General features: G+C 43.6%; 1 protein-coding gene across 3 annotated transcripts in view; it reads right to left on the bottom strand.

Annotated features, from left to right (window-relative positions):
• Positions 1 to 1,100: 1,100 nt before the first annotated feature.
• Smyd1 (SET and MYND domain containing 1) overlaps positions 1,101 to 25,826 on the bottom strand; it is a 54,050-nt gene continuing 29,324 nt past the window's right edge. For 2 of the 3 annotated variants that reach the window (XM_057778711.1, XM_057778721.1), the window contains 6 exons: positions 24,965 to 25,003; positions 10,764 to 10,953; positions 6,806 to 6,898; positions 4,463 to 4,626; positions 2,214 to 2,382; positions 1,101 to 1,470 (listed from right to left, as the gene is read on the bottom strand). In XM_057778711.1, coding sequence (XP_057634694.1) covers positions 1,312 to 1,470; positions 2,214 to 2,382; positions 4,463 to 4,626; positions 6,806 to 6,898; positions 10,764 to 10,953; positions 24,965 to 25,003 — 814 coding nt within the window. In that variant the 3' untranslated portion in view covers positions 1,101 to 1,311. The remainder of the gene's footprint in view (positions 1,471 to 2,213; positions 2,383 to 4,462; positions 4,627 to 6,805; positions 6,899 to 10,763; positions 10,954 to 24,964; positions 25,004 to 25,826) is intronic. The other variant, XM_057778715.1, reaches the window with a different exon arrangement.

Here is a 25,826-nt window from a genome sequence, read left to right as displayed (position 1 = left end):
GATCATTCGCGGATGAAAGGGTAGAGATGGAGGAACTAACATTTTAGGCAAATAAATTTGTGTTTTAGTGGGAATCATGTGACCTCAAGATGTTGGAATTCTGGGGTCAATGGTAGCCCAAGATTGTGTAGAAGTTTTGGTGACACCCTCAGCTAAAAGAATTTACTTCATGATCCCCCACTATGTCGGTGAGAAAGTTGGGGTCCTAGAAACTCAAAGGTCATCCTTGGGCCTTCATTTCTCAGATGAAAATGCGCCTCTCAGCAAATAAGAACAAGCTGAGGACACTTCTGAAGTGACCCCAGACCAGGGGAACTGCCTTCTACTAAGAAGGGCAGAAGCCCCCAGAGCATGGACAGGATTAAGAAATTCAGCCCAGGAAGTAGCGGTCACTCACTACAAAGAGCAGGGCCCCACTGGGGCCAGTGACCAAGCCTAAGCTGATACACACCACCCAGACTTGAAAACCCTGCAGCCTCCTCTGCTGGGTCCACTGTTGCCAGGCATAGGCACCCTCGGCCTCACACTGAAAAGCCTTCTCTCTCCTTCTAGCAAACAGCAAGGAAAGCCTCAGCTTCTCTTCAAGAGTCCCCACATCACAAGGAGCTACAGGCTTGGTGCGTGGGACCAGGGAGGGACAAATTCCTTCTGTGTGTGCTAGAGTTATTTCAAGTTCAGACTAGGAATTGAGACCACAAATGGTCTGATCAAGACCCCTGCCTCTTCCCAGCCACCATTCCAAATGGGGTTCAGGTCTCAGAGTGAATCTCAAAGGGTCAAACACAGCCATGGCCCTTTGTTAATAACTCCACCCCAGCCTGAGGATACAGGACGTCACCATCCCAGTCTGCCAAACCCTAAATATTCCCAGCCATAGATGAGACCAGCAGCCCCAGAGACACCTTCACAGACAGACAAGCAGTCATCTGAGATTCTAGGTCCCTGCCGCTGTTAAACCGGATGTCACCACACACGCAAACACACAGGCGTGCACGCACACACACACGCGTACACATGTGCACACACACACACACACTCACCTCCTCTGGGCCCCTCTCCATAGAGTCTGCCATTGCATTCACTATTATGACATGCCCCTTTTGTTTGTGTTTTTTCTTCTGGCCCCATTATATTTGGGGCTTCTTTATTGAATAGATGGTGGAATCTACCACCTGACACATATAGAAAGAGTTGATCTGGGATGAGATAGCGCTAAACTGAGTTGAACTGAACCAAAAAGACAGTGGGGGACACAGGGTAGTAATTTCCCCAGCTCCCAGTCACATTGCCCTCCACTCTCCAACAGAGTCCTCATTGCTTCTTATGGAACAGAGCCGGGGCTGGTTCATTGCTGGGCTCAGCCATGACCTGCATGGGCTGGTTGTTCATGGCAGCCTCTCGCATCTTGTGGTACATGAACTCATTCTGGCGGAACATGCGAAGCTCCATCTCTGTCTGTACCCTCATGGCCTGTGGGAGAGATCACAGCACTGAGCATGACATGTCCCCAAGACATGGTCCTCACATAACTGAATAAATGACCCTAGTTAGAAAGATTCAGTTCTATCCCTTCACAAACGTGTGTGCATGCGTGCACGCGTGTGCGTATGGTGGAGGCACCACTGTGGACTGATGGTGTAGCGGCATGTCTAGCATCATAGGGAGAGGGAGCTGGACCCTTGAGATGGCAGCTGAAAAGTTGCTTTTAGCAGAGACCACTTCTTCTCCCTGACGCCTGAGGACCTGGATCTGAACCCTGGATCCTGACCTCTGTGCTTGTAGGACCTCAGTGAAGGGACTTACCCACAGTGTGTCGGGAAGATTACAGTGGTGCAACGCACAACAAAGTCTTTGTTCTCCCACACACCCACTCAGGGAATATTCAGAAAGAGCTAGGTGTTCAGAGGCTCAGGATACCGTAGTAAGGAAGACTGACAAGAGATAAGCCTTAGATAAGCTTAATGTACTAGATATAAAATTAGTCATCTCTGATCTTACCATCAAACCCCTAGGTAAGTATAGGTGAGTCCTCCCCTCCCTTGGGCCTCTGTTTCCTCATATGTAATCAAGGGGTCAAGGGTCAAGCATCCTAAGGTCCTTTTTGGTCTAGTTGGCAGCCTAAAGATTTCCATAAAGCAAAGTCCAGATGCACCAGGACTCCCATTTCAAGAGACCTTCAAACAAGACAGTAACTGTCCACCTCCAGGTTTTACCTCCAAGTCCTTGGTAATTGGGTGGGAGGGTCCGTGTGTCACCAGGAGAATTGCGTAGGCTTTGCAGATCATCCCATGCCCCACTTCAATGTTGCCAGCGTGCCAGTTGGTCAGCCCTGCCCGCATCACAGCCATGCCCAGCTGGGCATTGTTATGGTGGTAGAGCTTCCTGCAGAGACACAGAAAGTAATCATGACCTGTCATGCCAACCTTCCTTACATCTGCATAGCACAGAACAACCCTAAAGTACTCTGACAGTTATCATTATCAACTGTTATCTAGCATCACATGGGAAGAGAGGCTCATTGGTGAATCCACTAAATTAGGTTGGCAATGGGTATGTCTGTGGGCAACAGACCTGCAGATAGCACCATTCCCTGAGAAAGAGACCCTGAACTTTGTAAGAGTGGAGAAGACCAACTGAGAGCAAGCTGGCATGCATTCGTTCATTCCATTCATTCATTCCTCTCTGCTCTTGAGCGTAGGGGCAATGTGACTTCAGTTTCCCAGCAATGGTGGACTGTGACCTGGAACTATAGCTAAAATAAACCCCTCCTCCTCTAAGATGATTCCTTGGGGTATTGTGTCACAGCAAACGGAAATGCCACCAAGGCCAGTACTCCTACTGGTCAAGTCTACCTAGTCTTCCCGCTCTTGCTGTGAGGCACCAGGGGCTGGTGGTGAGGTAGTGAAATCCACAGAGCTGACTAGTTCTACACAGTGAAGCCAGGAGAGTTGAGACTATGTCCTGGACAACCAAGTCAAGACTTCATGGACAAAGAGGGCCGCAGTTGTACTGAGTCTGAGCATAGGAAGCTAGGTACCATCGGGAGCACCCCCAGATCTCTAGGTACATCAGGAGCACCCCCAGCTCTCTGGAGAATGTGAAAAGGAGTTGAAGGTGAGAAATATAACTTTAGTGTCCTTCTTGGGGCTGCGCTGTATTTTCCTTCTCCTGGCAGGACTCTTTCCTGCATGCTGGACCATTTGCCTGCATTTTTAAATGCAAAGCATTCTCTAAAGAAAAGTCTTCTTACGACAACTTACGCTTCTGACTAGAAACACAAATTCCTAAGCTAATGTGAACATAAAGAGACAGCCGAACAGTGGTGGTGCATGCCTTTAATCACAGCACTCGGGAGGCAGAGGCAGGTGGATCTCTGGGAGTTCGAGGCCAGCCTGGTCTACAGAACTAGTTCCAGGACAGGCTCCAAATCTACACAGAGAAATCCTGTCTCAAAAAAAAAAAAAAAAAAAGAACAGAAGGCAAAACAATGTGGTGTAGGGGGAATGAGAAAGCAGTGCATTACAACTTTTAAAATTTATTTATCATGTGTGCATTAGTGTTTTTGCTGCATACACGTCTGTGTGAGGGAGTTGGAGCCCCTGGAACTGGAGTTACAGACAGTTATGAGCTGCCATGTGGGTGTTGGCAATTGAATCCAGGTCCTCTGAAAGGACAAGAGCTCTTAAACATTGAGCCATCTCTCCGGCTCAGAGAATTTTCTTTTCTTTATCTTTTTCTGCTTTTATTTGTTTGTTTGTTTTTCAATACAGGATTTCTCTATAGTTTTGGAGCTTGTTCTGGAACTCACTCTGTAGACCAGGCTGTCCTCAAACTCACAGAGATTTGCCTGTCTCTGCCTACCAAGTGCTGGGATCAAAGGCATGCCCCACCACTGCCCTCATATTATAATTTATAAGTAAAAATGGCCTCTTTCTCTTCACAGAAGAACTATGAAAACTATATGTATGTACATGTGTGTGTATCTGTACACATATTATACTTGTGCATATGTATGTACACACATGCATAAATATGTAAATATACACACAATGCAAATATATTGCTATGGTTTGGTAAAGTGCCGTGTGTTAAAGGCCTGATCGTAGGTTATTAAAAAGAGAATAAAAAACTTTCGAAGCATTTAAAAAATCAAGCTTCATTTAGGAAAATCCAAAGCAGAAGTTTCAAATGACAAATAAGGAAGTAAAAATAAATGAACCCACCAGAAATGACAATTAGACTTCCTCTGAATGTCAACTCTGATGGTCTAATCATTACTGCTTGGGACACCGTGATAAAAGCTTAATTTGTGAGGAGAAGTCTGACTCTGCTTATGGCCTGTGGCTCTGTGTACTGTGACCATGTTATTGTAGGCGTAGGAGGAGCAGTCAAATGCGTGCCATCTCTTTGGCATCCTTGGGACAGAGGGTTTCTGGGAGGCTAACTCAGGGCCATCACCTACGTGTAGCCATCCACCATCCTCCTGGCATAGTGCGAGGCCTCCTCAAAGGCCTGGAGATAGGAGAGGACCTCTGACACGATGCTTAGCAGACGAAGCACATAGAGGTTGGTGCCCGCGAACACTGGTTCCTGCTTCTCCAGACACTCCCGGCACAGCTTCACAACCTGGAGGGAGACACGGCTTCAGCATCACCACTGTACCAGAGTTTATGCTTAACCGACAAGCGGAACATCATGACAATCCTAGACTCACTCTTTGAAAGCTGGAGAAATAGAGGGAAAAAAGCAAGGTTAGTGATTTGAGCTAACAAAATGGTCTTCCCAGCTAAGACATTGGCATGGGAAAGGGTAGGGCTGGACATAAAGATGGTAGAGCAAAGGGAGGAAGTTTGCCCACTCAAAGTCAATAGGCAGGAGAGCTGTAGAAACTACATATGCATGTATGTGTGTGTTGGGGGGAGCTGCGGGCCTCTTCCCACAGCCTGGCTCCCGGCCGCCTGGCTAGCTTATGCCCCAAAATAACAATACACAAACTGCATTCTTTTAAACACTGCTTGGCCCATTAGCTCTAGCCCTTACTGGCTAATTCTCATATCCCGATCAACCCATCTCTAATAATCTGTGTAGCACCAGTCTTACCAGGAAAGCTTCAGCATGTCTGACCTGGCAGCTTGCTTCATCGCGTCTGCTCTGGGGAGCAGCTGCATGGCGTCTGAGCTCACTTCCTCTTCCTCCACCTATCTAAATTCTGCCCTATCAGATGGGCCAAGGCAGTTTCTTTATTGACCAATGAAATCCCATATCATGTGTGCATGTCTACACATAAACTAAACTTGTGTATACATATGTACATATATATATGTATAGATATATACAACGTAAATACATTGATAAGGTTTGGGTAAGTGCCCACTCCTAAGGCCTATGTGTTCAAGGCTTAGTCATCAGCCTGTGGTGTTATTGGGAGCTAGAAGAGAAAAAGAAAGTCAGAGGAATGGAGCCCATGGTACCCCACTACTTACTCTGGTTCCTAACACAAGCCTTTACCACACTTTCCTTACCAAGCATAAAACTTCATTTTCCTGGCTTCTTCTCACCTGACAGAACTCAGGGGATGAAGAGAATGTCTTGCATTGGTCACCCTAGCAAGGGTTCATACATGTGCAATGGATGAATCAGTAAAGGAGAAGGAGGAAAAGGGACATGAAGCCAACACGAAGTGAAATTAGTCACCGTATTAGCATAGCCTAGTGACGTCCACACCTGGATCATTCAAGCTACAAAATGAGCTTGGGGGGAAAGTCACTGATTCATGGTGCCTCTGCTCTAGTTCAGAATGGACAGATAGATCCCTGTTGTGGGAGAATTGTTTGAACAACCATCTCACTGTCCCAGTAAAGCCACCTTGAATCAAAGGACCGAGTCAGCAATTCACTGACTGAGATTAGCCATAGATTTCTTGAAGGACTGAGGAGATCTGCTAGAGAGAACAGAAAGAGAGAAGGGAGGATTTCCAGGAGAGGTGCTTCAGAAAGAAACGTGGAGGGAGGGCCAGCTGTCTTTGGATGTATCGGATCTTTATCTCAACTGCTGACTCTTAAGTTCTCATTATACTGGAACAATTCAGATGTTCAGATCCCAGCTTAGAGGGTGAGACACAGGACTGACTTCCAACAAGCTGTTGAGATTAATTCAAAGCAGCTTCTCAAGTATGGAGGTATATGCCTGTGATCTCCATACTCAAGAGGATAGAGAATTCAAGGTCAGCCCACATTACATAGCAAGGCCTTGTCTCCAAAAACTAATGCAGCAATATTGCTGCAGACCACTTGACTGCACACTGAAAGTCCATGGAAGCTACGAGACCTTGATGCCTAGATCCCTCTAGCAGAGATTTTAGAGAACTTGTCCTGGTTTGAGGAGAGGCATGAGGTGTTTACCTAGGTGATTATGGTATAGAGCCAGATGAGAGTCTATGGGGCTCTAGGAGACAAAGTTGAATGCCCAGTGGGCCGTGACAGGTTGTAAGACAAGCCCAGTGAAGGGAAATCAAGCAGGCCATGCTCAGTGTCCCCCCAAGGCCATTGTCTTTCTTCCAATTCTATCACAGGCCCTCCTCTAGCCCCTGACACATGGATCCAGCAACACTAGCTGTCCTTGGGCAGATCTCATTGGGCTGAGCAGTCACTGGAAACACTCCCTTAATGGGTGCTAAGATGGAAAGGCATAAGATAAAAACAACCTTCCAGGAAACACCCTGTTCATTTCTCGTCTTTCTGTTTACACACCTCCCTAACTCTCCACCCTCTTCCCCATCACTATCCCCCATTAAAAATGCTCTTACCTCATGATACAAACCCTCAGAGCGAGCCTTGTCTATTTTTTCCAGAGTATCCTTTGAGAACTGTACCATCTCCTTCACCACTTCTGGGGAGGGCTGCAGAGAGAGGGACATGCAGTCTGAGATCACCTCGTGAGGCAACGCATTTTCTCTCAGAGCACCTGAAGGCTGGGAGTGCAGTTCCAAGGTAGAGCACTTGCCTTACATGCGTAAGGCCCAAAGTTCCATCCCACTACTACCAAAAGAGAAATTAAAGTAAGCTGGCTTCAAGTGTCTGCCATCTTTGATGTTCACGTTAACGTAGGATCAGAGCCTCCACACTCTGAATGTCTCATTCCATAAGTACATAAAGACCTCTGTGGCTTCTCCAATTGCTTCTTCTGACTTCTTTTTCTCAGTTTGTTAATTTAAAGGTTTTTGGTTGTGGAGGATTTCACACACGAGCACTGTATTCACATCATTTCCTCCCTTCACCCTACTTCCATCCCTCCCATGTTTCCCACTCCTTCTCAGTGCTGCTCACAAGTGTTTAGGGAGAACCACTTGGCTTGAATAACTTGCCAGGAAGCTCATCCCTGGGGAAAGCTGATTCTCCCTCTCCACAGCCACTGACTGACTCTGGGGACAGGGCCTTACAAGAGTTGCCTTGTCTACACTGGCATGTTGACTATTGTCTTTATGCAGGTCTTGCTTAGGCAACCACATTGTTGAGATTTCGTGGGTCCAGCTCCCCTGTCCCCTCTCACAGCAGGCATCCTGGTTCTCTAGTTCTCTGGCTCTTGCAATCTTTCTGCTCCCCTTTCTGGAATTTTCCTTGAGCCTTGGGTGTAGGGACTGCATTGCAGGTGTATCGGTTGGGGTTGGTCACCCCATGGTCACTTATCCTCTGCTTTTTGACCAGTTGTGGACCACTGTCATAGATTCTGTCTGCATGGAAAGAACTTTCTTTGACAAGGAGTGAGAACTACACTTACCTGAATAGAAGGATCAGCATTTAGAGTACAGTTAGAAATTAGATTACTTTAGGCAAGTAGGTTTTCCTCTGAGGTCCACAACCTCTCCAGTCATGGGTAGTTGGTTAGACTTATACTGCCAGCCATAAATTCCTTCCTAGTGACCGGACCTTAAGTCCAGTTAGGCCCGATCTGCTGTTTGCTGCCTAGATAAAGTCGGTCCTAATGCACTGTTGAGGATACCTTGCTGGGCCAGTCATTGTCATTTGTAGGCTTCACACGTGGGCAGAACTGCCAGCTGTTTCTCCCTCTCCGTGGATGGCATAGCACCTTCCGATACTATGAGAGCTGGTCCTCAGGAATGAGGGTTCCAGCTCAACCCTTCCAAGTCCTGTGTCAGAAGTCTGTGATGACTTCCATAATAGGGTCTAACCTTCAAGTGCTGGGAGACAACCAAGGGCAATGGCAGTAGCCTATCTTGTTTTGAGAGTCTGCTGGACATCCCTAACCAACTCAAAGGGAGCTTTTGTTAGACAGTCTATAGTTTTTTGGGGGAAGCATTATCCCTTAAAATTGCATAACTCTGTTTAAATTTCACACACACACACACAACAGTACATTTTAAATATGGATTGTTAAAGTCTTATGCCACCTGAGCTATACCTGTTTCTTCTTTTCTGTTAAGTGTGTGTGCATGTGTCTACATGAGGTATGTCATGTGTGTGCATGTCTGTGATCTAGAGATCAGAAGAGGGCACTGGATTCCAAGGAGTTTGTGTCACAGGCAATTGTGAGCTGCCCAACAGGGGTGCTAAAAATGAAATTCAGGTCTTCTGGAAGAGCATCAAGCTCTCTTACCCACTTAACCATCTCTCCAGCTCCCTCTTCAGACTTTGGTGACTAAGGTTCAGAATCTTGCTGTTCCAGTCCTTGGAAGTCTGGTTCCCTGCTGGGCTTTTGGACACAAGAGAACTTGACATTGACCCCACTTGTATTTCCTCTAGAATTTTGCACTGGGATCCTGTTGTCTAAAATTCTTTGCTTCAAGACAACCACATAGTCTCTCTGTAGTGCAGAGCATTGTGCACGAATACTAACAGTGTGCAAGCCCCACAGTACAATACCTTTGGTTCTATGAAAAAGAGATTGTTTCCATAAAAAAACGAACAAAAAACTTGTCATCCTTGGCTGCAGCTACTTTATCTCCTGCGCTACCCCTAGGCTTAATGGACCTTCATTATAGGGTCACAGCTTTCTTCTGTTTCTTTCTGCATGGGTACTAACATGGCTTGTCTGTCAAAATGTGCGTGCATATCCTTTTAATTTTTGTAGCACGGTAAATAGACATGATGTTATGAATTGAATGCCACCCTCTCAAAATTCATACACTGAAGTCATAAGCCCCAAGATCTCAGGATGCAGCCTTATTTGGAAGCAGCAGCCTTGCAAATTCATTTGCCTAAGATGAGGTCATGCTGAATGAAGTAGGGCGGATCCCTAACCCCACACAACTGGTGACCTTATAAAAAGATGACCAACAAGCAAAAGAGAAGATATAAAGAGACCCTGGGAGAGATAACTTTCTACAAGAACAAAAGAAACATCTAGAATAGATTCTTCCCTCATACCCTGTCAGTGGCTAGATTATCTGTAAGACTGGTCAGGTCACACTGAGGTTTACACTGCCTAGTGTGGGGCAGCGGAATAGCAATTCTAGCAGTCTGAGACGTGTACATGGCATCTTTGGACCCCTTAACTCTTCAAGCATTTGAATGGTTTAGGCCATTTCTTCTATTCATATGTTTCCCAGTGTGTATTGATTTGAGGGTTTTTCCCAGTAGTATATTGTTACTAAAAGTACCATCAGGGTCTATCCGTATCCATGTATCTTATAGCAAATGTGTAAGCATCTCTTCTGGGTAGGTTCTTAGAAGTAGAACTTTTTGGTGGCATGTTTATATGATATAGTAAAAAAAAATACAAGTAAGTTGTTGGCCAGAAAATTGTGTAAACAGCCCAGGGACGAAAGGGAGAGCTACACCGGGGTGGCAGGTGCTCAGGGTGGGGGCGGGGTGTTTTAGGAACATTAATGAACACATACACCACTAGTAATGGAGCCATGAGATAGGTCATATGACCAGCACCCGGGAATTCACCCAGCACCTCTGCTCTTCCACACAGCACTCAGGGGAGTCTAGAAGTCCCTGTATGTGTATCCTACAGACACTAGTGGAGTGCCAGTTATACAGAAGCATCCAGGTAACCCCTTGCGTTCTTCCATCGAGACCCCCTCACTGGGGAAGGGAAGAAGCCATGAAGACACCTTTTTCCACTCTGACCTGGTAGCCAGTCATTTTGTGCCCTGAGTCTTCCCCACTTGTTCATCCAATCAGATGTAGAAAACTGCCTGAGCCTTCTGACAGTTTTCTCAGCGGTGAGAACGGTATCCCCACGCCTGTGCTGACCCACATTCCACCCCTGTGTGCTCCAAGGGAGGACGTGGGTGAGCAGGCACTGACGCCCTCTCTGGTTTCTCCTTCTTGCTTATACTGTTTGTAAGTGCTTAAATATTTCTCTCTCATTTCACTGGACACTCTGTCCCCTGGCAGCTCAGCTCTCTCCCAGCTCAGCTGAGCTCCTGGAATCCCCTTGGCAAGTCTGCCCCAGCTCCATAGCACCCATCTCTACAGAACTGGGAAAACCATATTCAAATCCCTTTGCCGATTGAACTTTGGTCTCTGAAGTCTCCCACATTGCTTAACCTGCACAAAGGCAGGGTAGGGAGCTGATCCTTGCTGAGTGCCTATGTGCCTGCCCTTTTAGACAAGTCGTCTTGTCCAATGCTCATAATAACCAGTGTTCATAATAATTCTCCTTTCCCATGTCTGCTGGAACCTGCCTGCCCTGCCCTGTGCTCCATCCTCTGTCGCCTCCTCAAAGCTATAAGCCCCACCCTTGTCCAACTCCTGGGAAGGTGACCTCAGACTCTGAAGCACAGTTGTGTGTACCTTGGGGTCTTCCTTCACTGCCTGGAAGAGGTCGTCCTTCAGCCCTTTCTGGCAGTGCTCACAGGAGCAGTCAAAGTAGTACTGCTTCTTCAGCTGCTGCCTGCGCTCCTCGCTGAGGTGGAGGAAGTCGATGTAGGACACGGTGAGCTCCTCACCTTCGGAGATCTTGCCCAGAGCCCGGAGCTCAATTCTGGAACAGGACAAAAGGGATGCTGATGTGCATTCTCCAGGGCTTCCAGGAACCCAGCCCCAAAGACAGCAGCTATCAGTAAGGTTCTGAGAGAATGCCCATTCCCCCCAAAAGCTCATAACCAGGTCATCGTACTCATCCGACATCACATCCGCTCCGCTCAGTCAACTTTTCTGGAATCGGTTCACATAGAAAGCCCATAAAGGACTAGGCTTGGTCTCAAAGTCCTACACAGAGTTTATGCCCACAGTTTCATACACTTTCATACTGAGCTGTAACAGGATGGGAATAATAGCAAAGAGAAAACATGATGAGATCTAAGCATCACTTTCTTCATTTGGAGACTACATCCTCTGTAAGAGGACATGCTGAGCTGCTCCCATCTTAGCACCTTGTACTTTATGCTCCTGTTTCATGGTTTAGGCCTATGTTATGTAGAGAATTTATGCTCACTGGAGAGCACCAAAGGAATTTGAATATAAAAAGAATGGGGCTGTTAGCCTGGTTCACTTTTTTTTATTGTTGTTTTGTTTTGTTTTGTTTTTTGAGACAGGTTTCTCTGTAGCTTTGGAGCCTATCTTGGAACTAGCTCTTGTAGACAAGACTGGCCTCAAACTCACAGAGATCCGCCTGCCTCTGCCTCCAGAGTGCTGGGATTAAAGGCGTGGGTCTCCACCGCTTGGCTTGGTTCACTTTTGTGTGTGCTGGAAGGTGGTGCTAGCTGGTGGTTAGCAACAGTATTTTTTTTCTTTTTGATATAGGGTTTCTCTGTGTATCTGCCCTGGCTATCCTGGGATTCACTCTGTAGACCAGGTTGGCCTCGAATAACAGCAGTATTTGTTGTTACTCAATTACTCAGAAAACTACCCATCTTATTGTGTAATAACACAGAAGGTGCTGAAGTTAAAAGGGCCCTGAACAACTGACATCCATCCAGCTAAGTCAGCACAGTGCCTCTCAGTCACGCACTTTCGACCACGAAGTCAGACTGTAAGAAGAGGAGGAGGAGGTGGTGGTGGTGATGAGGATGGTGGAGAAGGAGGAGGAGAAGATGGAGGAGGAGGAGAAGATGGAGGAGGAGGAGAAGATGGAGGAGGAGACGTAGCAGTGGAAAGGCTTGTAAGCTCGGGTCTCAACTGTGTTCCTGAAGTCTCACTGCTGGGCAGGAATTCTTGGTCACCACCTCCCAGAAAGAGAGTCAGGCACCATGAGAAAAGCAAGATCCCAGCATCCCAGAGAGATTCAGAGGCACCCCCTTCCATGTCTTCTGAGAAGATAAACAGAGAAGTAACTGCTGAGTGGCAGGGACAGGCAGGCCCAGGTATCTGCGGTGACTACTTAAGGTTCCAAAGCCTTCCCCAAAAATGGAGGGCATGCGATAATGTGGGTGGCTGGGTGGGAGTGTAGCTCAGAAGAAGAGTGCTCGCTAAGCACGCATGAAGCCTGAGTCGGCTCCCAGCACTAACGTCAGAGGAGAGAGACAGAGAGAATAAGTGTGTATGAAAACAACTGAATGGAGCCTTGGAAACCCGAATGCCGCTCTCCTCTCACTCCTGTGCTCCCTTTGAAAGGGGCGCTATCCATACTCTGTCCTATAAGAGACAGTTAAGCTCCATGTTGTTGAAAGGAGTCTGCAGGTATATATTACTGATAACACTAGTTCTTTTGTTCTGAGGTAACCGCTGTCTATACACACAGCCAAGACACCCACTTAGCAGTAACGTGGTCAAGACTGGCACACCAACTAGATCCAGTATGTCATAAAGTGCCTCGGCCCAAACATCCACCAAATGAGGTCAGAGTGCAAGGAATGATAAGGAGAGAGGCCCAGATGCTGTCAGAGACTTGACTGACCGCTGCCCTGAGGGCAGACTGAGCTCCTCCAGAGGGACTGCCTGCTTGTGCGTCTCCCACCCACACTATACTCTCCAGGCAGAGGTTATGGCTGAAGATTCAGACCACTGGCTGTGCGGACAGAGCACAGTTTAAATGTTAATTCCTCGTGGTGCCAGGCAGCCAGAGCTCTGGCATTCCAGGAACACTTCCCAGTGTTCGTTCCCTAAGAGCTGTAACTAAAGTGATAAAGAGACAAGTGGGGAGGGAGACCACGTGACCCTCGTGGCTCTGCTGAAAATCCTCGTGTATCCAAGCTGTAGAGGCCCCTCGTGTTACAAAGAAGGGTGCCGATACGAGAAATGTAAGTTATTTCCCTCACGATCCCAGAGTGCTGGGGACAAAGCCAAGATTAGAATTCTGGAACCCTCTGTGCACTTCAGACTGACAGCTGCTTCCTGGGTCTGTGACACACGGGCAAGGGCCTTGTTTTTAGGGCTCCACTAATATCCTAAGATGTGGTAATTCAGTCACTCCTGGGCCAGAGAGGACAGAGGCTGACTGGTGCCCTAGTAAAATAGGATGGCAAACTAGAAGCATTCTTCTGCTGACTAATCTATCCCCAGTCTTCTTATTCTGTTTTGGGCATGCCATGTCTGAGGGACTATGTGTTCCCCACTAGTCCCTTTTACATAGCTGGCCACCATAGTGGTGTGTTATGATCCAGTGTGATTCACGGGTAGATTGGTCGGGACTTTCAGAAACTCTGATTCCCATGCAAGACCTCAGGTATCTCAGATTAGAAACAGTGTGGAGTGAAGAAGGTCAAAGGCACAGTGAGCGTGGCGGTGCAGGCTGCCATCCCAGCACTCGGAAAGAGCATGAGTTTGAGGCCATCCTGGACTACCCAGGAAGCTGGGATCAGCCTGGATTATGCAGCAAGACCCTGTATCAAGAAAGAAAGAAAAAGAGAGGTGTTGGAGCAGAGAAGAATAGGAAGAGGAGTAAAAGAAGGAAGACAAGAAGAAGAAGAGAGAAAAGGAGAAGGGAAGGCACAGGAAGGAAGGGAAAAAAAAGTTTCCAAAATGAATTAACTTTATGCCACTTCAATAGGACAATATGCCTATAGTCTCAGCTACTCCAAAGACAGAGGCAGGAAGTTCAAGGCCTGCCGGAATGACAGAATTCAAGGCAAGACTTGGGTAGATTAGTGGTGGATGGTGGGGCTGGGGATATATCTCAGGAGGAGACTGCTTGTCTAACAGCTGAGGTCTTTGGTTCAATCTCTTGGACTGGAAAAGAATAAAAGAAAGAGTAGAGATGAGAGAGGGAACGGAGGGGATGCATAGACCCCAGGCTATTTTACACTCCAGATGCTTCTCAATACATAGCAGGCTATAGGCTGAAAGTATTATAAGCATGTATTTAATAATCTAATGTTCTTAGCTTTGCCTGCCTTACTGTGCTCAGAACATCCAACAGGCCATAGTTAGGAAAATCAACTAGCACACGGTGTTTTATGATGAAGGGATGAACGTCTCCCATAGTTTGCTTATCGTTATCCTGAAGGTGAGAAACATCATAGTTATATCCTTATGTGTTTGTTATCACCATTAAACATAAAAGCCATTAAGTCAAACTGCCTCATGTTAGGAACTATCTATATTCAGAATCATAAATTGAAGAATGAAGAATGGCTAAAACAATCACAGCAGGAGCCAAGAATTGAAGGCTTAGCCGGACTCTTTCCTCCTCCCAGCTTTCTCGGGAAAGTCTGATTCACCCTGAGCTGCAAACCCCTTCCATCTCCAATACCCTACAGTTTTATAGTGGAACTAACCTAACTGCAAGCCACCAACTCATCCAAGAGCTTCTTGCAGACATTAGGAACACAGCCAGAGCCAAGGAGGTCCTGAGAGTTGATTTGTTGTTGTTTCTGTTATTATTTTTTGTTTTGTTTATTTTGAAACAAGGTCTTACGTAGCCCAGGCTGTCTCAAGCTCATTTTGTACCCAAGGATGACTTGGAACTCCTGATTCCCCTGCCTTACTACACAAACGCCCAATTACCTGCTTTTGACCTTCACACTACAGGTTTGGAACCCCAGACCTGGAGACAGTGAGAGCTGCCCAAAGTCCCAAGCAGTATACACAGATGAACCAACCACACCTGCCTCTCACACCAAAGCCCAAACTTTGGAATACAAAATTCTGTTTAAATCCAGAGACTGCTTGAAGGGTTTTTAAACCCAGCCCAAGCAAAAGACCTATGTGATCATCATTTTTAAAAAAGGTCCAGGGGACATGGAATTTGAGATAACCTAAATTTGTGTTTCCAGGCCATGGTTACTCAAAATAGCTCCAGAATAAGCTACTTCTTGTTCCTTTTAAGAGGAGAGCTGTGGTTTTTATTGAATCAATAATTATGGTGCCACAACATGAGATTCTGAGAATGATCCACTTTTTACCAGAGGAATCACTTGAATAGAAGCCTGGTACAGGCATGGATCCATTGAATCCAAACCATCTGTTATTGCTTTATTGCTTCTGATGAACCAACCTGCATCCATCTTAGGCTTAAAAGCCATAGTACAGTAAAAACAAACTAGGTTCATTCCCTCTTATGATTAAATCTGTTTCTCAAGGATTGGGCTATGATTCACTGGTTGCCCTAACTACGAATGGTTCTGTACTGCCTGTTCCAGGAAACAGCAACTATGGCTATGTTTAAAATATTTATTTATTATATATACAGTCCTACCTGCATGTATGCCTACAGGTCAGAAGCGGGCACCAGATCTCATTACAGATGGTTGTGAGTCACCATGTGGTTGCTGAGAATTGAACACAGGACCTTTGGAAGAACAGTCAGTGCTCTTAACCTCCAGCTCCATGTCTTTGTTTCAAACAGTTGTAACGACCATCTTGTAACTCTATCTTTGTTTCAAAAGGTTGTTATAACTATTTATAGTCATGACTACCTTACTCTGATTACCTTGTCACAACCACCTTACAATCATGTCTTTGTTTTAAAATGTTGTTATAACTATCTATAGTCATGACCACATTACTATGATTACCTTGTTACAACGCCTTACGATCATGTCTTTGTTTTAAAAGGTTGTTAGGATCAACTTATCATGCTTACATTCTGCTCCTGTAATGCTGCATGTTTTCTCCCACTTGGAAATCCCCTACCCCTGAGTATAAACAAGCCTTGTCTTTCTCACATCCAATACCAGTCTCCCAAATCCTGTCTTAGGGGAGGCAGACAGCCTGTGTACACAAATATAAAAGCTTGTTTTAACAAATTGCTTGCTAAAATTAATTTGGTCATGGTGGTTTGGGTCAGTGGTCTTTATTCTCAAAGCTCTGGGATTACCAACTTCATCAGATCAATTGTTAGTGATGGATGTGGGGGCGGGGTGAATTCTGGACCTCACTTGATTTGGTAAGCTGTCCATTTTGTTTACTTTGAGCTGGTTAGCAAGGATTCTACTTTGTTTTTGTTTGTTTGTTTGCTTGCTTTGTTTTGTTTGTTTGTTTTTCGAGACAAGGATTCTGTGTGAAGCTTTGGAGCCTGTCCTGGCACTTACTTTGTAAACCAGGCTGGCCTCAAACTCACAGAGATCCATGTGCCTCCAAAGTGCTAGGATTAAAGGTGTGTGTCACCACCACCAGACTAAGAATCCTACTTTGAAAGACCAGTTTTTGGTCTGCTTTCTAAGTATTTGATTAAAGTATCTAGTTTGTTTGCTTGCTTTGAAAGGCTAAGCATTTGGTTTTGTCTGTTTGCTTGTTTGCTTTGGGATCTCTGCAGCATTTTGGATGTTGACTCTTTCGCTGGTTTTCAGTATTTTGTTCTCTTTTGGAATCTCAAAGGCATTCTGGGTTTTGTTTTGTTAGACTTGTTTTCATTGGCTTTGAAATGTTTTGATTTATTATTTTTCGGCCTTTGTTTCCCAACACTCCTCAAATTTACAGTTCTGAGTTTCTTTGCTGTTTCTCCTGTAACCTTACCAAGACTTTAGCTAAGAAATTTTATGAACACTCACCGATAAAGATGCCACAGACATGAGGTACTTGTTCCCTCCCCCAAAACTGGTGATCAGGGGTAATGCCCCAGGGTGCACAATAACCTATGAGTGCCCCTTCCTGAGTTGAAGGACCCAAGCACTGTCTTGGCTCACCCAGAAAGACACATCATGAAGGATTGGCCACCCAGTCTTGAGCCCCTCACATTTCTGGAAACATGTGGTATCCTGAGACCCTGTGGGATTTCAGAACAAAATACTGAAATACTGAGGAAGTCAATTTCAAAAGCAGCAAGACTGACCCAAAACACATATTATCTACCTAACATGGACAGGCAATTTTTTTTAGGAGAAAAACAACCCATATGTGTGTGTGTGTGTGTGTGTGTGTGTGTGTGTGTGTGTGCTTGTAACTATGGGGAACAAGATTTCCATTTTTGGAGGAAATGTTTACTGCCAGGTACTATAGTTTTATATGTGTTCATTACTAACTTGCAACTCTTTGGAAAATGGGGAGCACTGAAGGTAACCTATACATTTGTGTCTTAGTTACTGTTCTATTGCTGTGAAGAGGTTCATGACCAAGGCAACGTGTAAAGTAGACATTTAGTTGGGAGCTTGCTTGGAGTTTCAGAAGCAGAGCGCATGGTGGCAGGCAGGCATGGTGGCTGGAGCAGCAGCTAAGAACTCACATCTGATCCACAAATTGCAGGCAGAGAGAGACAAAACTGGTCCTGGAATGGGCTTTTGAAGCCTCAAAGCCTACCCCCAATACCATACCCCCTCAGACAAGGCCACACCTCTTAATCCTTTCTGAGCAATTCTGCGAACTGGGCTGGGACCCAAACATTCTATTATGCGGCTAGCGGGGGCCTCTCTCATTCAAACACTAATTTACTACGTCTAAAATGGTTTATTTTGCATGCTTGATGAAGTCCTAGGCAATGAAGTTTAAAAAAAAAAATCAGTCATCCTGCTTTCACTAACACAAAATATTTGTCAAAAAATAACATTGGTAATTCATAATAAAAAAGGTCTTCAAAAACTCCACATGTGAGTTTAAATAGATGCTAAAATTAAACATTGTTTTAGATTTTATATCAAAACAAAGGGTCTATTCTAGAGCGATGTCTCCTCTCCTCTTTCTCTTCTGGCCTTCCTGCCTCCTGCTGTCTTACACTTCTCCCCCCCCCACCCCCACAGCAGCTTTTTCCTTTTAATTCTCAAGTTCACTGATAAGTGTCTTTACTATACAAACCATTCCTAACATTCCTGTTAGCCTTAAAGACAAAAATCTTGGTTCACCCTTGGTCATGGTCCCTGTAGCTGAAGGGAACTCCTGGGGTGTCAGATGATCACCTGAAGCTCTGTCTGGTCTCCTCAGCATCATTCCTGGGATCAAGTATCCTGGTGAGTCTCCCCGTCTGTTAAATATGGGTTCTGTTGTTCTAACAAGAAACCCCCTAAATGTTCCTAGACTCGCCACTGCTCTGCTCCTGGGTCACATGGCTTTTCTGGGGAACCTCTTCATACAGCCTGATTTCCCTCATAGCAGGGCTGGCCAATAGAACGATGGTCCAGAGGCTCTCGTATCTCTCAGTCTGACTGTCAGACTGCTGAAGAGTGGATGGGAGTTTCTCTGTGGAGGGAGCAGGCCACAAAGGGAACTTGTCTCTCTGAAGGAGAGTTTACCCAGTTCTGACAACATACAGGAGGAGACTAAAAACCAGATGACCAGGGCAGAGCTGCACCTTTTCCAGGACTGCTTGGATGTGTGTATTCCTGACCCTCTCGTTAAACTTTGGTCTTCACGACCTTAAACATGGACTTGAGGTATTTGTGGGATCTCTTTGTTCTCCTCTCCCCAACTTCCCAATGGGACCTGAATGAAATAAATCCTTTTCCACTTTCCACTTTTGTCTCTTTTAATTGGCATCTAGTGGAAGGGTGGCCAGACCTGACTGGGCACAAGCTATGACCTCCAAGTCACCCGCTAGAAAGCAGTCTGGGACACAATAAAAACAAAACAAAAACACTAGTCCCTCAGATTTTTAAAAGAGGGAGAGAGAATCTTAAGACTATATGACTTGATCTTTGGTGTTACTAAGTCTTTCTCACATCGCTGAGGAAATACACTTTCTTTTCTAAATTGGGAGCATTTGCTGTCACGTAATTGTGCCGTGAATCTATGATAATTATTTTTGTATATTTTTTGTTGTCCTCATGTGATATTTGTGTCAAAAAAATTTTTAACAGATTGTGGACACTTCACATCTCTTTTTGAATTCATTATTGTTATATGCTAAAATTTTTTTGGCATGCCCAATTAAAGCTCAAGTACCTATTAAATTGAAATATTATGATCATATATTAAGGCCTCATAAATATATACTATTTATAAATATGAATACTCTAAACATCTTACAATCTATTAAAAATGATATTTTAGGAATATTAAATGTTTCCTAAACCTTTATTGATATGCACAAAGATTTTTATAAGGATTTCCTTCCAAAATAGATTCCAAAGCTATATACCTAAAATATACATACATTTTTATCCCAATCATATAATTTGTAACATAAAGTTCATATGATTTCTTCAAAATATTTTTAAAAAATTGTTAAATGTAAGTTTTTAAATTACAGTTGGACTATATATAAATTACTAAGCATATGTTTACTAAAGATCTCTATGCTGCTTCCTTTTCATAATGAGAGTTATAGAAAATATAATCCCAACAAGCAGTAATGTTGAAAATCCTGGTCTATTAAAATATATCTTTGTATGACTTATATAGACTATCTGTCTCTATACGGCTATGACTGCCTTATTTTTACATAATGTACTTACTGCCACGCTGGCTTATAAGTACATGCACAGATAAACTAACGTTGTTAGCTTGGCTGAGGTTCATTTTGGCTCATATATAGTTAAACTAAATCTTAAGAAACAAAATAATGATAAAAGACAAAATGTGCATTTAATCAAAATGACCACATAGGTAAAAGAAACAAAGAGGGAAAATGGCCCTAAATCTTTCTTTGGGACAATTAGCATGAGTTTTTAAATTTAAAAAAAAAAAAAATTAAGTCTGGGCAGGAGAGATGACTCAGCAGTGAAAGAGTACTGGTTGCTTTTCCAGAGGACCTGGATTCAAAGCCCCACACTCACGTGGCTGGCTGGTCAGGACTGTCTATAACCCCAGTCCTAGGATCTGCTGCCCTCACCTGTACTCTGTGGGCACTGTCTGCACATGGCTCATAGACACACACACACAGGCAAAACATCCATATACATAAAAATAATAAATAAATAAAAAGTTTAAATCTGCGTTTTAGACTACATAATCAAACAAATAAAACCATACTAATCTGTCCAAGATGTTATCTCTTTGATCCTAATCCCAATTCAGGTTCTGCTTCATGGTTTCTACTGCTCAAATATATAAATTAACTTAGAATATGCTTTTTTTCCTAGTAAACAATTGACTTCCCTTGAGATATTAAACTCTTCATTCCAAAGATTAAGAGGACAACTTATGTCAATGCTTTTAGATATTTTTTCAATGTGTGTCTGTATTTACATGTATATATGAATACAACCATATTTTTGACCATCACCGACTCTTTAAAAACAAATACATAAACAAGCAGGTTTTTCAAGATCCTTATTTTAGTGAGGTCTATGGAAGGAAAAAAAAATCCTTAAAATTTTTTTTATTTAAAAACCTACTTTAGGGCAGGAGAGATGGCTCAAAGGTTAAGAGCACTCACTGACTGCTCTTCCAGAGGTCCTGAGTTCAATTTCCAGCAACCACATGGTGGCTCACAACTATCTGTAGTGAGATCTGGTGCCCTCTTCTGGCAGGCATGCATGCATGCAGGAGAACACATAATAAATAAATAAATAAATAAATAAATAAATAAATAAATAAATAAATAAACAAACCTTTAAAAAATGCTACTTTATGATTTATCCAGACCTCCGAGAGTTTACAGATGACCTTAGTGTATTACATCATAATGATGTTTAATAAATTGCTCATCTCTGTTTTTTAGTTTAAAAAATAATAATGAAGTTATAAATGCCAAGCTTTTCCCTGGTCTAGATGCCTTATCATACTTCCAGTGCCTCATAAACGCTAATGAAAAGTAAATTCTTGTTCTAACAAAAAACATTTCAAGCTGCATTTATAAGAACTTGATTTTTATTAATTTAAATTTGTTTTAGAAAACAGTCAATATACTTTCCCTGTGCTTGTAACTTTTAGATATCTAAGATTTCATGTTTTCTTTGTTTTAGATGCAGCCTTCTGAGCTTTCATTTAAAATTACCTCACGAAAACTGTTTCCTAGGTTCTGTAATAATAGTAATGTTAAGATTAAAGCGTGCTGTAAAAGGTTGTTTTAAAATATAGATGTGACTTAGCTAGAAACAGTGTGAAGCTTATGAAAGTTTTGAGATTAATTCAATTCCCTGAGATAAAATTAATGCTTGATTGTCTATGACATTTTCTCAAGGACTGGTTTGTTCTTAATATCCTTTTTACTACAAAGATATTTAAAATCTGTGCTTTCCCACTTGACGAAAACCTTCGTTTTTGAATAGCCAGTCATTGCTCTGTATAGACGTAAAAGACCTACGTGCTGAAATCTATGCGTCTGCAGAGCGCTAAGCCCTTTAAGTGGTCCTGACTCACGTGGCGATGATGAAACTTGTGCTGATGTGAGAGCCGGGCAGTCCAAGGCTTTCTCGGAGGCCCTGGTGAAGGGAGGGAAGGCATCTAGTCGGTGACCTTGCCAAGGTGGTCTGAGGCTGGGCCAGAGCCTCAAAGAAGTCAGAGTTCGTATTCCTGGGAAGTTGGCTTTTCTCTCTGGGGAGACTGGAGCTATCGGTCCCAAGGCCTCCATGTGCTTGGTCCATGATGCCCTGGAGATACCCTGCGCTCCCTTGCGCAACACTGCTTGATCAGCTTCGCGCTGACTTTGCCACATTGTATGACCGCTTGCTGCTCTGTCCTACTTTTCTCCCACAAATTGTTTATAAAATTCTATACTTCTTAATAAACTTGCTTGGCGTAAGACATAGCTTATGCAAGATCACTTGACCCCAGCTTTTCTATCTTCCTTATCTTCTCATCATCTGGTCCTCCCCATCAGGACCCTGCCACTGAGAAATGACATGTGGATCCAGGTCAATCAAATTTGATGTAGTAGATAAACAAATAATGCATAATATTGTAAAAAATAACTTTTGTAATATATGAAAGAGTAAATTTTAAAAATTTAAATTTAACTTTAATAATTAAAAATCAAAATTAATTACAAAATCTTCCAAAAAACAAAAACTCAGATGAGTCTATCAGCTGAAAGAAAAAAGACATCGCATCAAAGGCTCCATTCTGATTAAAAGACCAGGACTATATCCAGGAGTCAAGACGCGTTCCCGCATCATCTGAGAAGCGCTGTGTGGTGTTCGTCTCCAATGACATTGAAAAGCACGAATGCCTAGGTACTAAACATTCCTCTCACTTTTTAAGTTTCTTACATATTTTTGTAATTAGTTGTTAAAAGTTGTTCATGGCATCCGGGTGGTGGTGACGCATGCCTTTAATCCCAGCATTCAGGAGGCAGAGGCAGGAGGATCTCTGTGAGTTCGAGGCCAGCCTGGTCTACAAGAGCTAGTTCCAGGACAGGCTCCAAAACCACAGAGAAACCCTGTCTCGAAAAACCAAAAAAAAAAAAAAAAAAAAAAGAAATTTAAGTTTTCATTGTTTTTTTATAAATACATAAATATATATTCTCATTGTTAAGTATAAATTGGACAAAACAAAGCATCTAGTTTTTAAATTAAACTTTCACCCCATTTATTCTAGCTAGAGGTATCCGAAGATTTGAGTTGACTCTTCTTACCCGGATTAGACAAACTGCATCAGTCTCTAGTAACAACACCCACGACGGTTTGCACCTTCAGTACTGATGTTTAGTGATTTGATTTGTATTGAAAATGTCCTACAGTACAATTAGCCAGGAAAAAATTAATTAAACAATATTTACTTTTTACTAATAAGAGAGGAGATAATCATTCTAAAGTCCCATTTCAAACCATTTAGATATAAGTAAGACAATTCATGGGGTACAAATAACCGTAACTACAGGGGAACTATATTGTCAGTCTCATTTAAATATGTAAATTTTGGTTATTTTAGAAATGTTTGTTTCATATGTTACTTTCACCCCATTAGACCAGACTGTGTTCTTGATTACTTAATTTTAGATACTGTCACCCTTTGTCACTCACATGCAAATGTTATGTCAGACACAGAAAGTTGCAAAAAGAAATTCAGATCCAGATCACATTGGGCATTGCTTTGATATGATCCAGGATGTCCTTTCTTATGATCTTTGTCAGCTATTCCTCTCTCCTGACGACTTCTGTCCCACCTTTACTCAGCCCCATCTACACCAGATCCTAGAAATGAGCCTTCCTAGGTACAAGGGACCTTATAATATTTAATAAATAATATGTGGCTCCCAAATATATGAAATGTGGTGCTTGTCCAGAGGGCAACTGTGACGAAGATTCCTGAAATGCAGCTGTGCCTGCAGGAGTCATGGGCTGCTTAGAGTTTCAGGATTGTGGAGCGGTTGGGATGTTGCTGGTCCAGAGGCTAATTACCTCATCCAGGCTAGTTCTAGCCCTCCAGAGCAGCCCACATTGTCCACATCTGTGTCAGAACTAACATCCTATAACTTATAAATAGAAACTTTCTAGAATTTATTAGCTGGTGTAGGAGGACCATCTGTTTATGTATCGCTTTCATTGGTTAATCAATAAAGAAACTATTTGGCCTGATAGGGCAGAACTTAGATAGGCGGAGTAGACAGAACTGAATGCTGGGAAAAGGCAGACAGAGAGAGCCGCCATGGAGCTGCCAGAGACAGACATGCCGAATTTTTCCCAGTAGGCCACTGCTATGTGGTAATATACAGATTAACAGAAATGGGTTAAATCAAGGTGTAAGAATGAGCCAATAAGAGGTTAGAACTAATGGGCCAGGCAGTGTTTAAATTGATACAGTTTCTGTGTGATTATTTTGGGGGATAAGCTAGCCGGGCAGGATGAACAAGAGACCCCGCTCTCCCTGTAACAATTAGCTGAGCAGACTTCTATGAACCCAAAAGCCAAGAATGTCACTAGATAGCATCTTGGACGTATAGAAAAGCTTCCCCCATCTTACCTTGCCTGCCTCTCTGCTGTACCTACCAATGTATTTTAAACTTGCCTTGGTCTGTGACTTTCTTTGTTCTGTGAAACTATATAAAAAGAAAACAGCTGGGCGGTGGTGGTGCACGCCTTTAATCCCAGCACTCGGGAGGCAGAGGCAGGCGGATCTCTGTGAGTTTGAGGCCAGCCTGGTCTACAAGAGCTAGTTCCAGGACAGGAACCAAAAAGCTACGGAGAAACCCTGTCTCGAAAAATTAAAAAAAAAAAAAAAAAAAAAAAAAGAAAAGAAAAAGAAAACAAACTCTTCATGAAACTTATACCATTTTGGAACATGGAATTTAGAGTAACCTAAATGGTCACTCAGAATCATTCCAGAATAAGCTATCTCTTGTTTCCTTTTTTTCCCCCAAGAGTTCAAAGTAAAATGTTACCTAGCCTACATATTCATAGTTTTGATTAATAAAAAGTATACTATGAATACATAGTTACCAAAATATCACAGTTCTGGGTGCTATTGACTTGGATGAAAAGCTGAGTCTACAGACAATTGCACAGTTCATTGATTGGTTAGTAATAGCCATTCTTATTTCATGGTAAGCAGAGTTTAAGGAGAAAATAGAGTTTGGGGCTAAAATGATGAACTAGAAAGGTTCCAACTTTGAGTAAAAATGAATTCAGGAGTGAAAGGCTTGTAGTGGGGGAGAAAGCAAACAAAATAAAACAAAGGCAAGGCCAGTGGTAGGTGGGTGAGGAAGACAGAGTGAATAAATTGCCATTCAGTGAAGCCAAGACACTGCAGTGTAGGGCGTGACCCATCATGACAGCAGCCAAGGAGTCGGGAGGGCTGGTCCCGGGAAGCCAGGCAAGTGAGGGAGATGGGTCAGAGAAACAGGGGGTAGGAGAAGACTGACCCACCTCATCTGCGTGTGAAACATGGATTTCACTGCCTCATGACTGAAAGACAAAACAGACACCCACAGGAAATCAATACCATTGGCTGCTCAGAAGAGCGCACAGTATTCTGGGCTGATGCAATCAGCGTATTGACAATCATAATCAACTTCATCCCTCCCCTAGCAGGATGCTGCCTGGTATGGTGGAAAGCACACCAGAACAGGGTTACAGGGGGTTACAGAGGGATTCACTGCTGAACAACTGAATTCCTTTCCCATGTCCTCCGTGTTCCACTTAGAATCCAGTAATGAAGCAGTCATGAGATAACAGTCTTGAGAATAGACTGCTTAAAAATATAGGGATGCTATTACTGTCCCACTGACAAGCATGATGGATGAGCATGGCCTTTTTGGATGACTCTCTTGGGAAGAGCTCTGAATTGCATGTGTAGAGCTTACATACTGTTGGGGTTGAAACCGGCCCCACTAAGACCACATCCAAGGTTATTTCCAGTATGGTAGACAGACAGGCAATGACTGTAATGATCTTTCTTGCACAAAAGTCAACAAACCCAGGGAACATGGCCACTCACAATTAGTAGATGCAAAGAATCTACAGTAGACACCAGAGATGCCCTGAAGTAGGGGTCCTAGGTTCCTAGCTCTTTACAAGTGACAAGAGGGGCCTTGGCTAACTGGCACTTACAGAAGGGCCATCTTGAAGTTGGGCATGGCTAAGTATGATTCACTCTGCTAACCAGGCTAAACCCGAGCAACACACCCTCTAAGAAAAACTCCATGAGGTTTAGGTGACAGAAAAACATAACACTCTAGATAATATTATTCTCAGAGTCCAAAATAAGCTTTCCTAATCTTTGTCATCT

The sequence above is a fragment of the Chionomys nivalis genome, chromosome 1, assembly GCF_950005125.1.
Source record: "Chionomys nivalis chromosome 1, mChiNiv1.1, whole genome shotgun sequence".
In the NCBI taxonomy this organism is placed as follows: domain Eukaryota; kingdom Metazoa; phylum Chordata; class Mammalia; order Rodentia; family Cricetidae; genus Chionomys; species Chionomys nivalis.
Note: the sequence above shows the minus strand (reverse complement) of the source record. Positions and strands in the feature narration are given on the sequence as shown.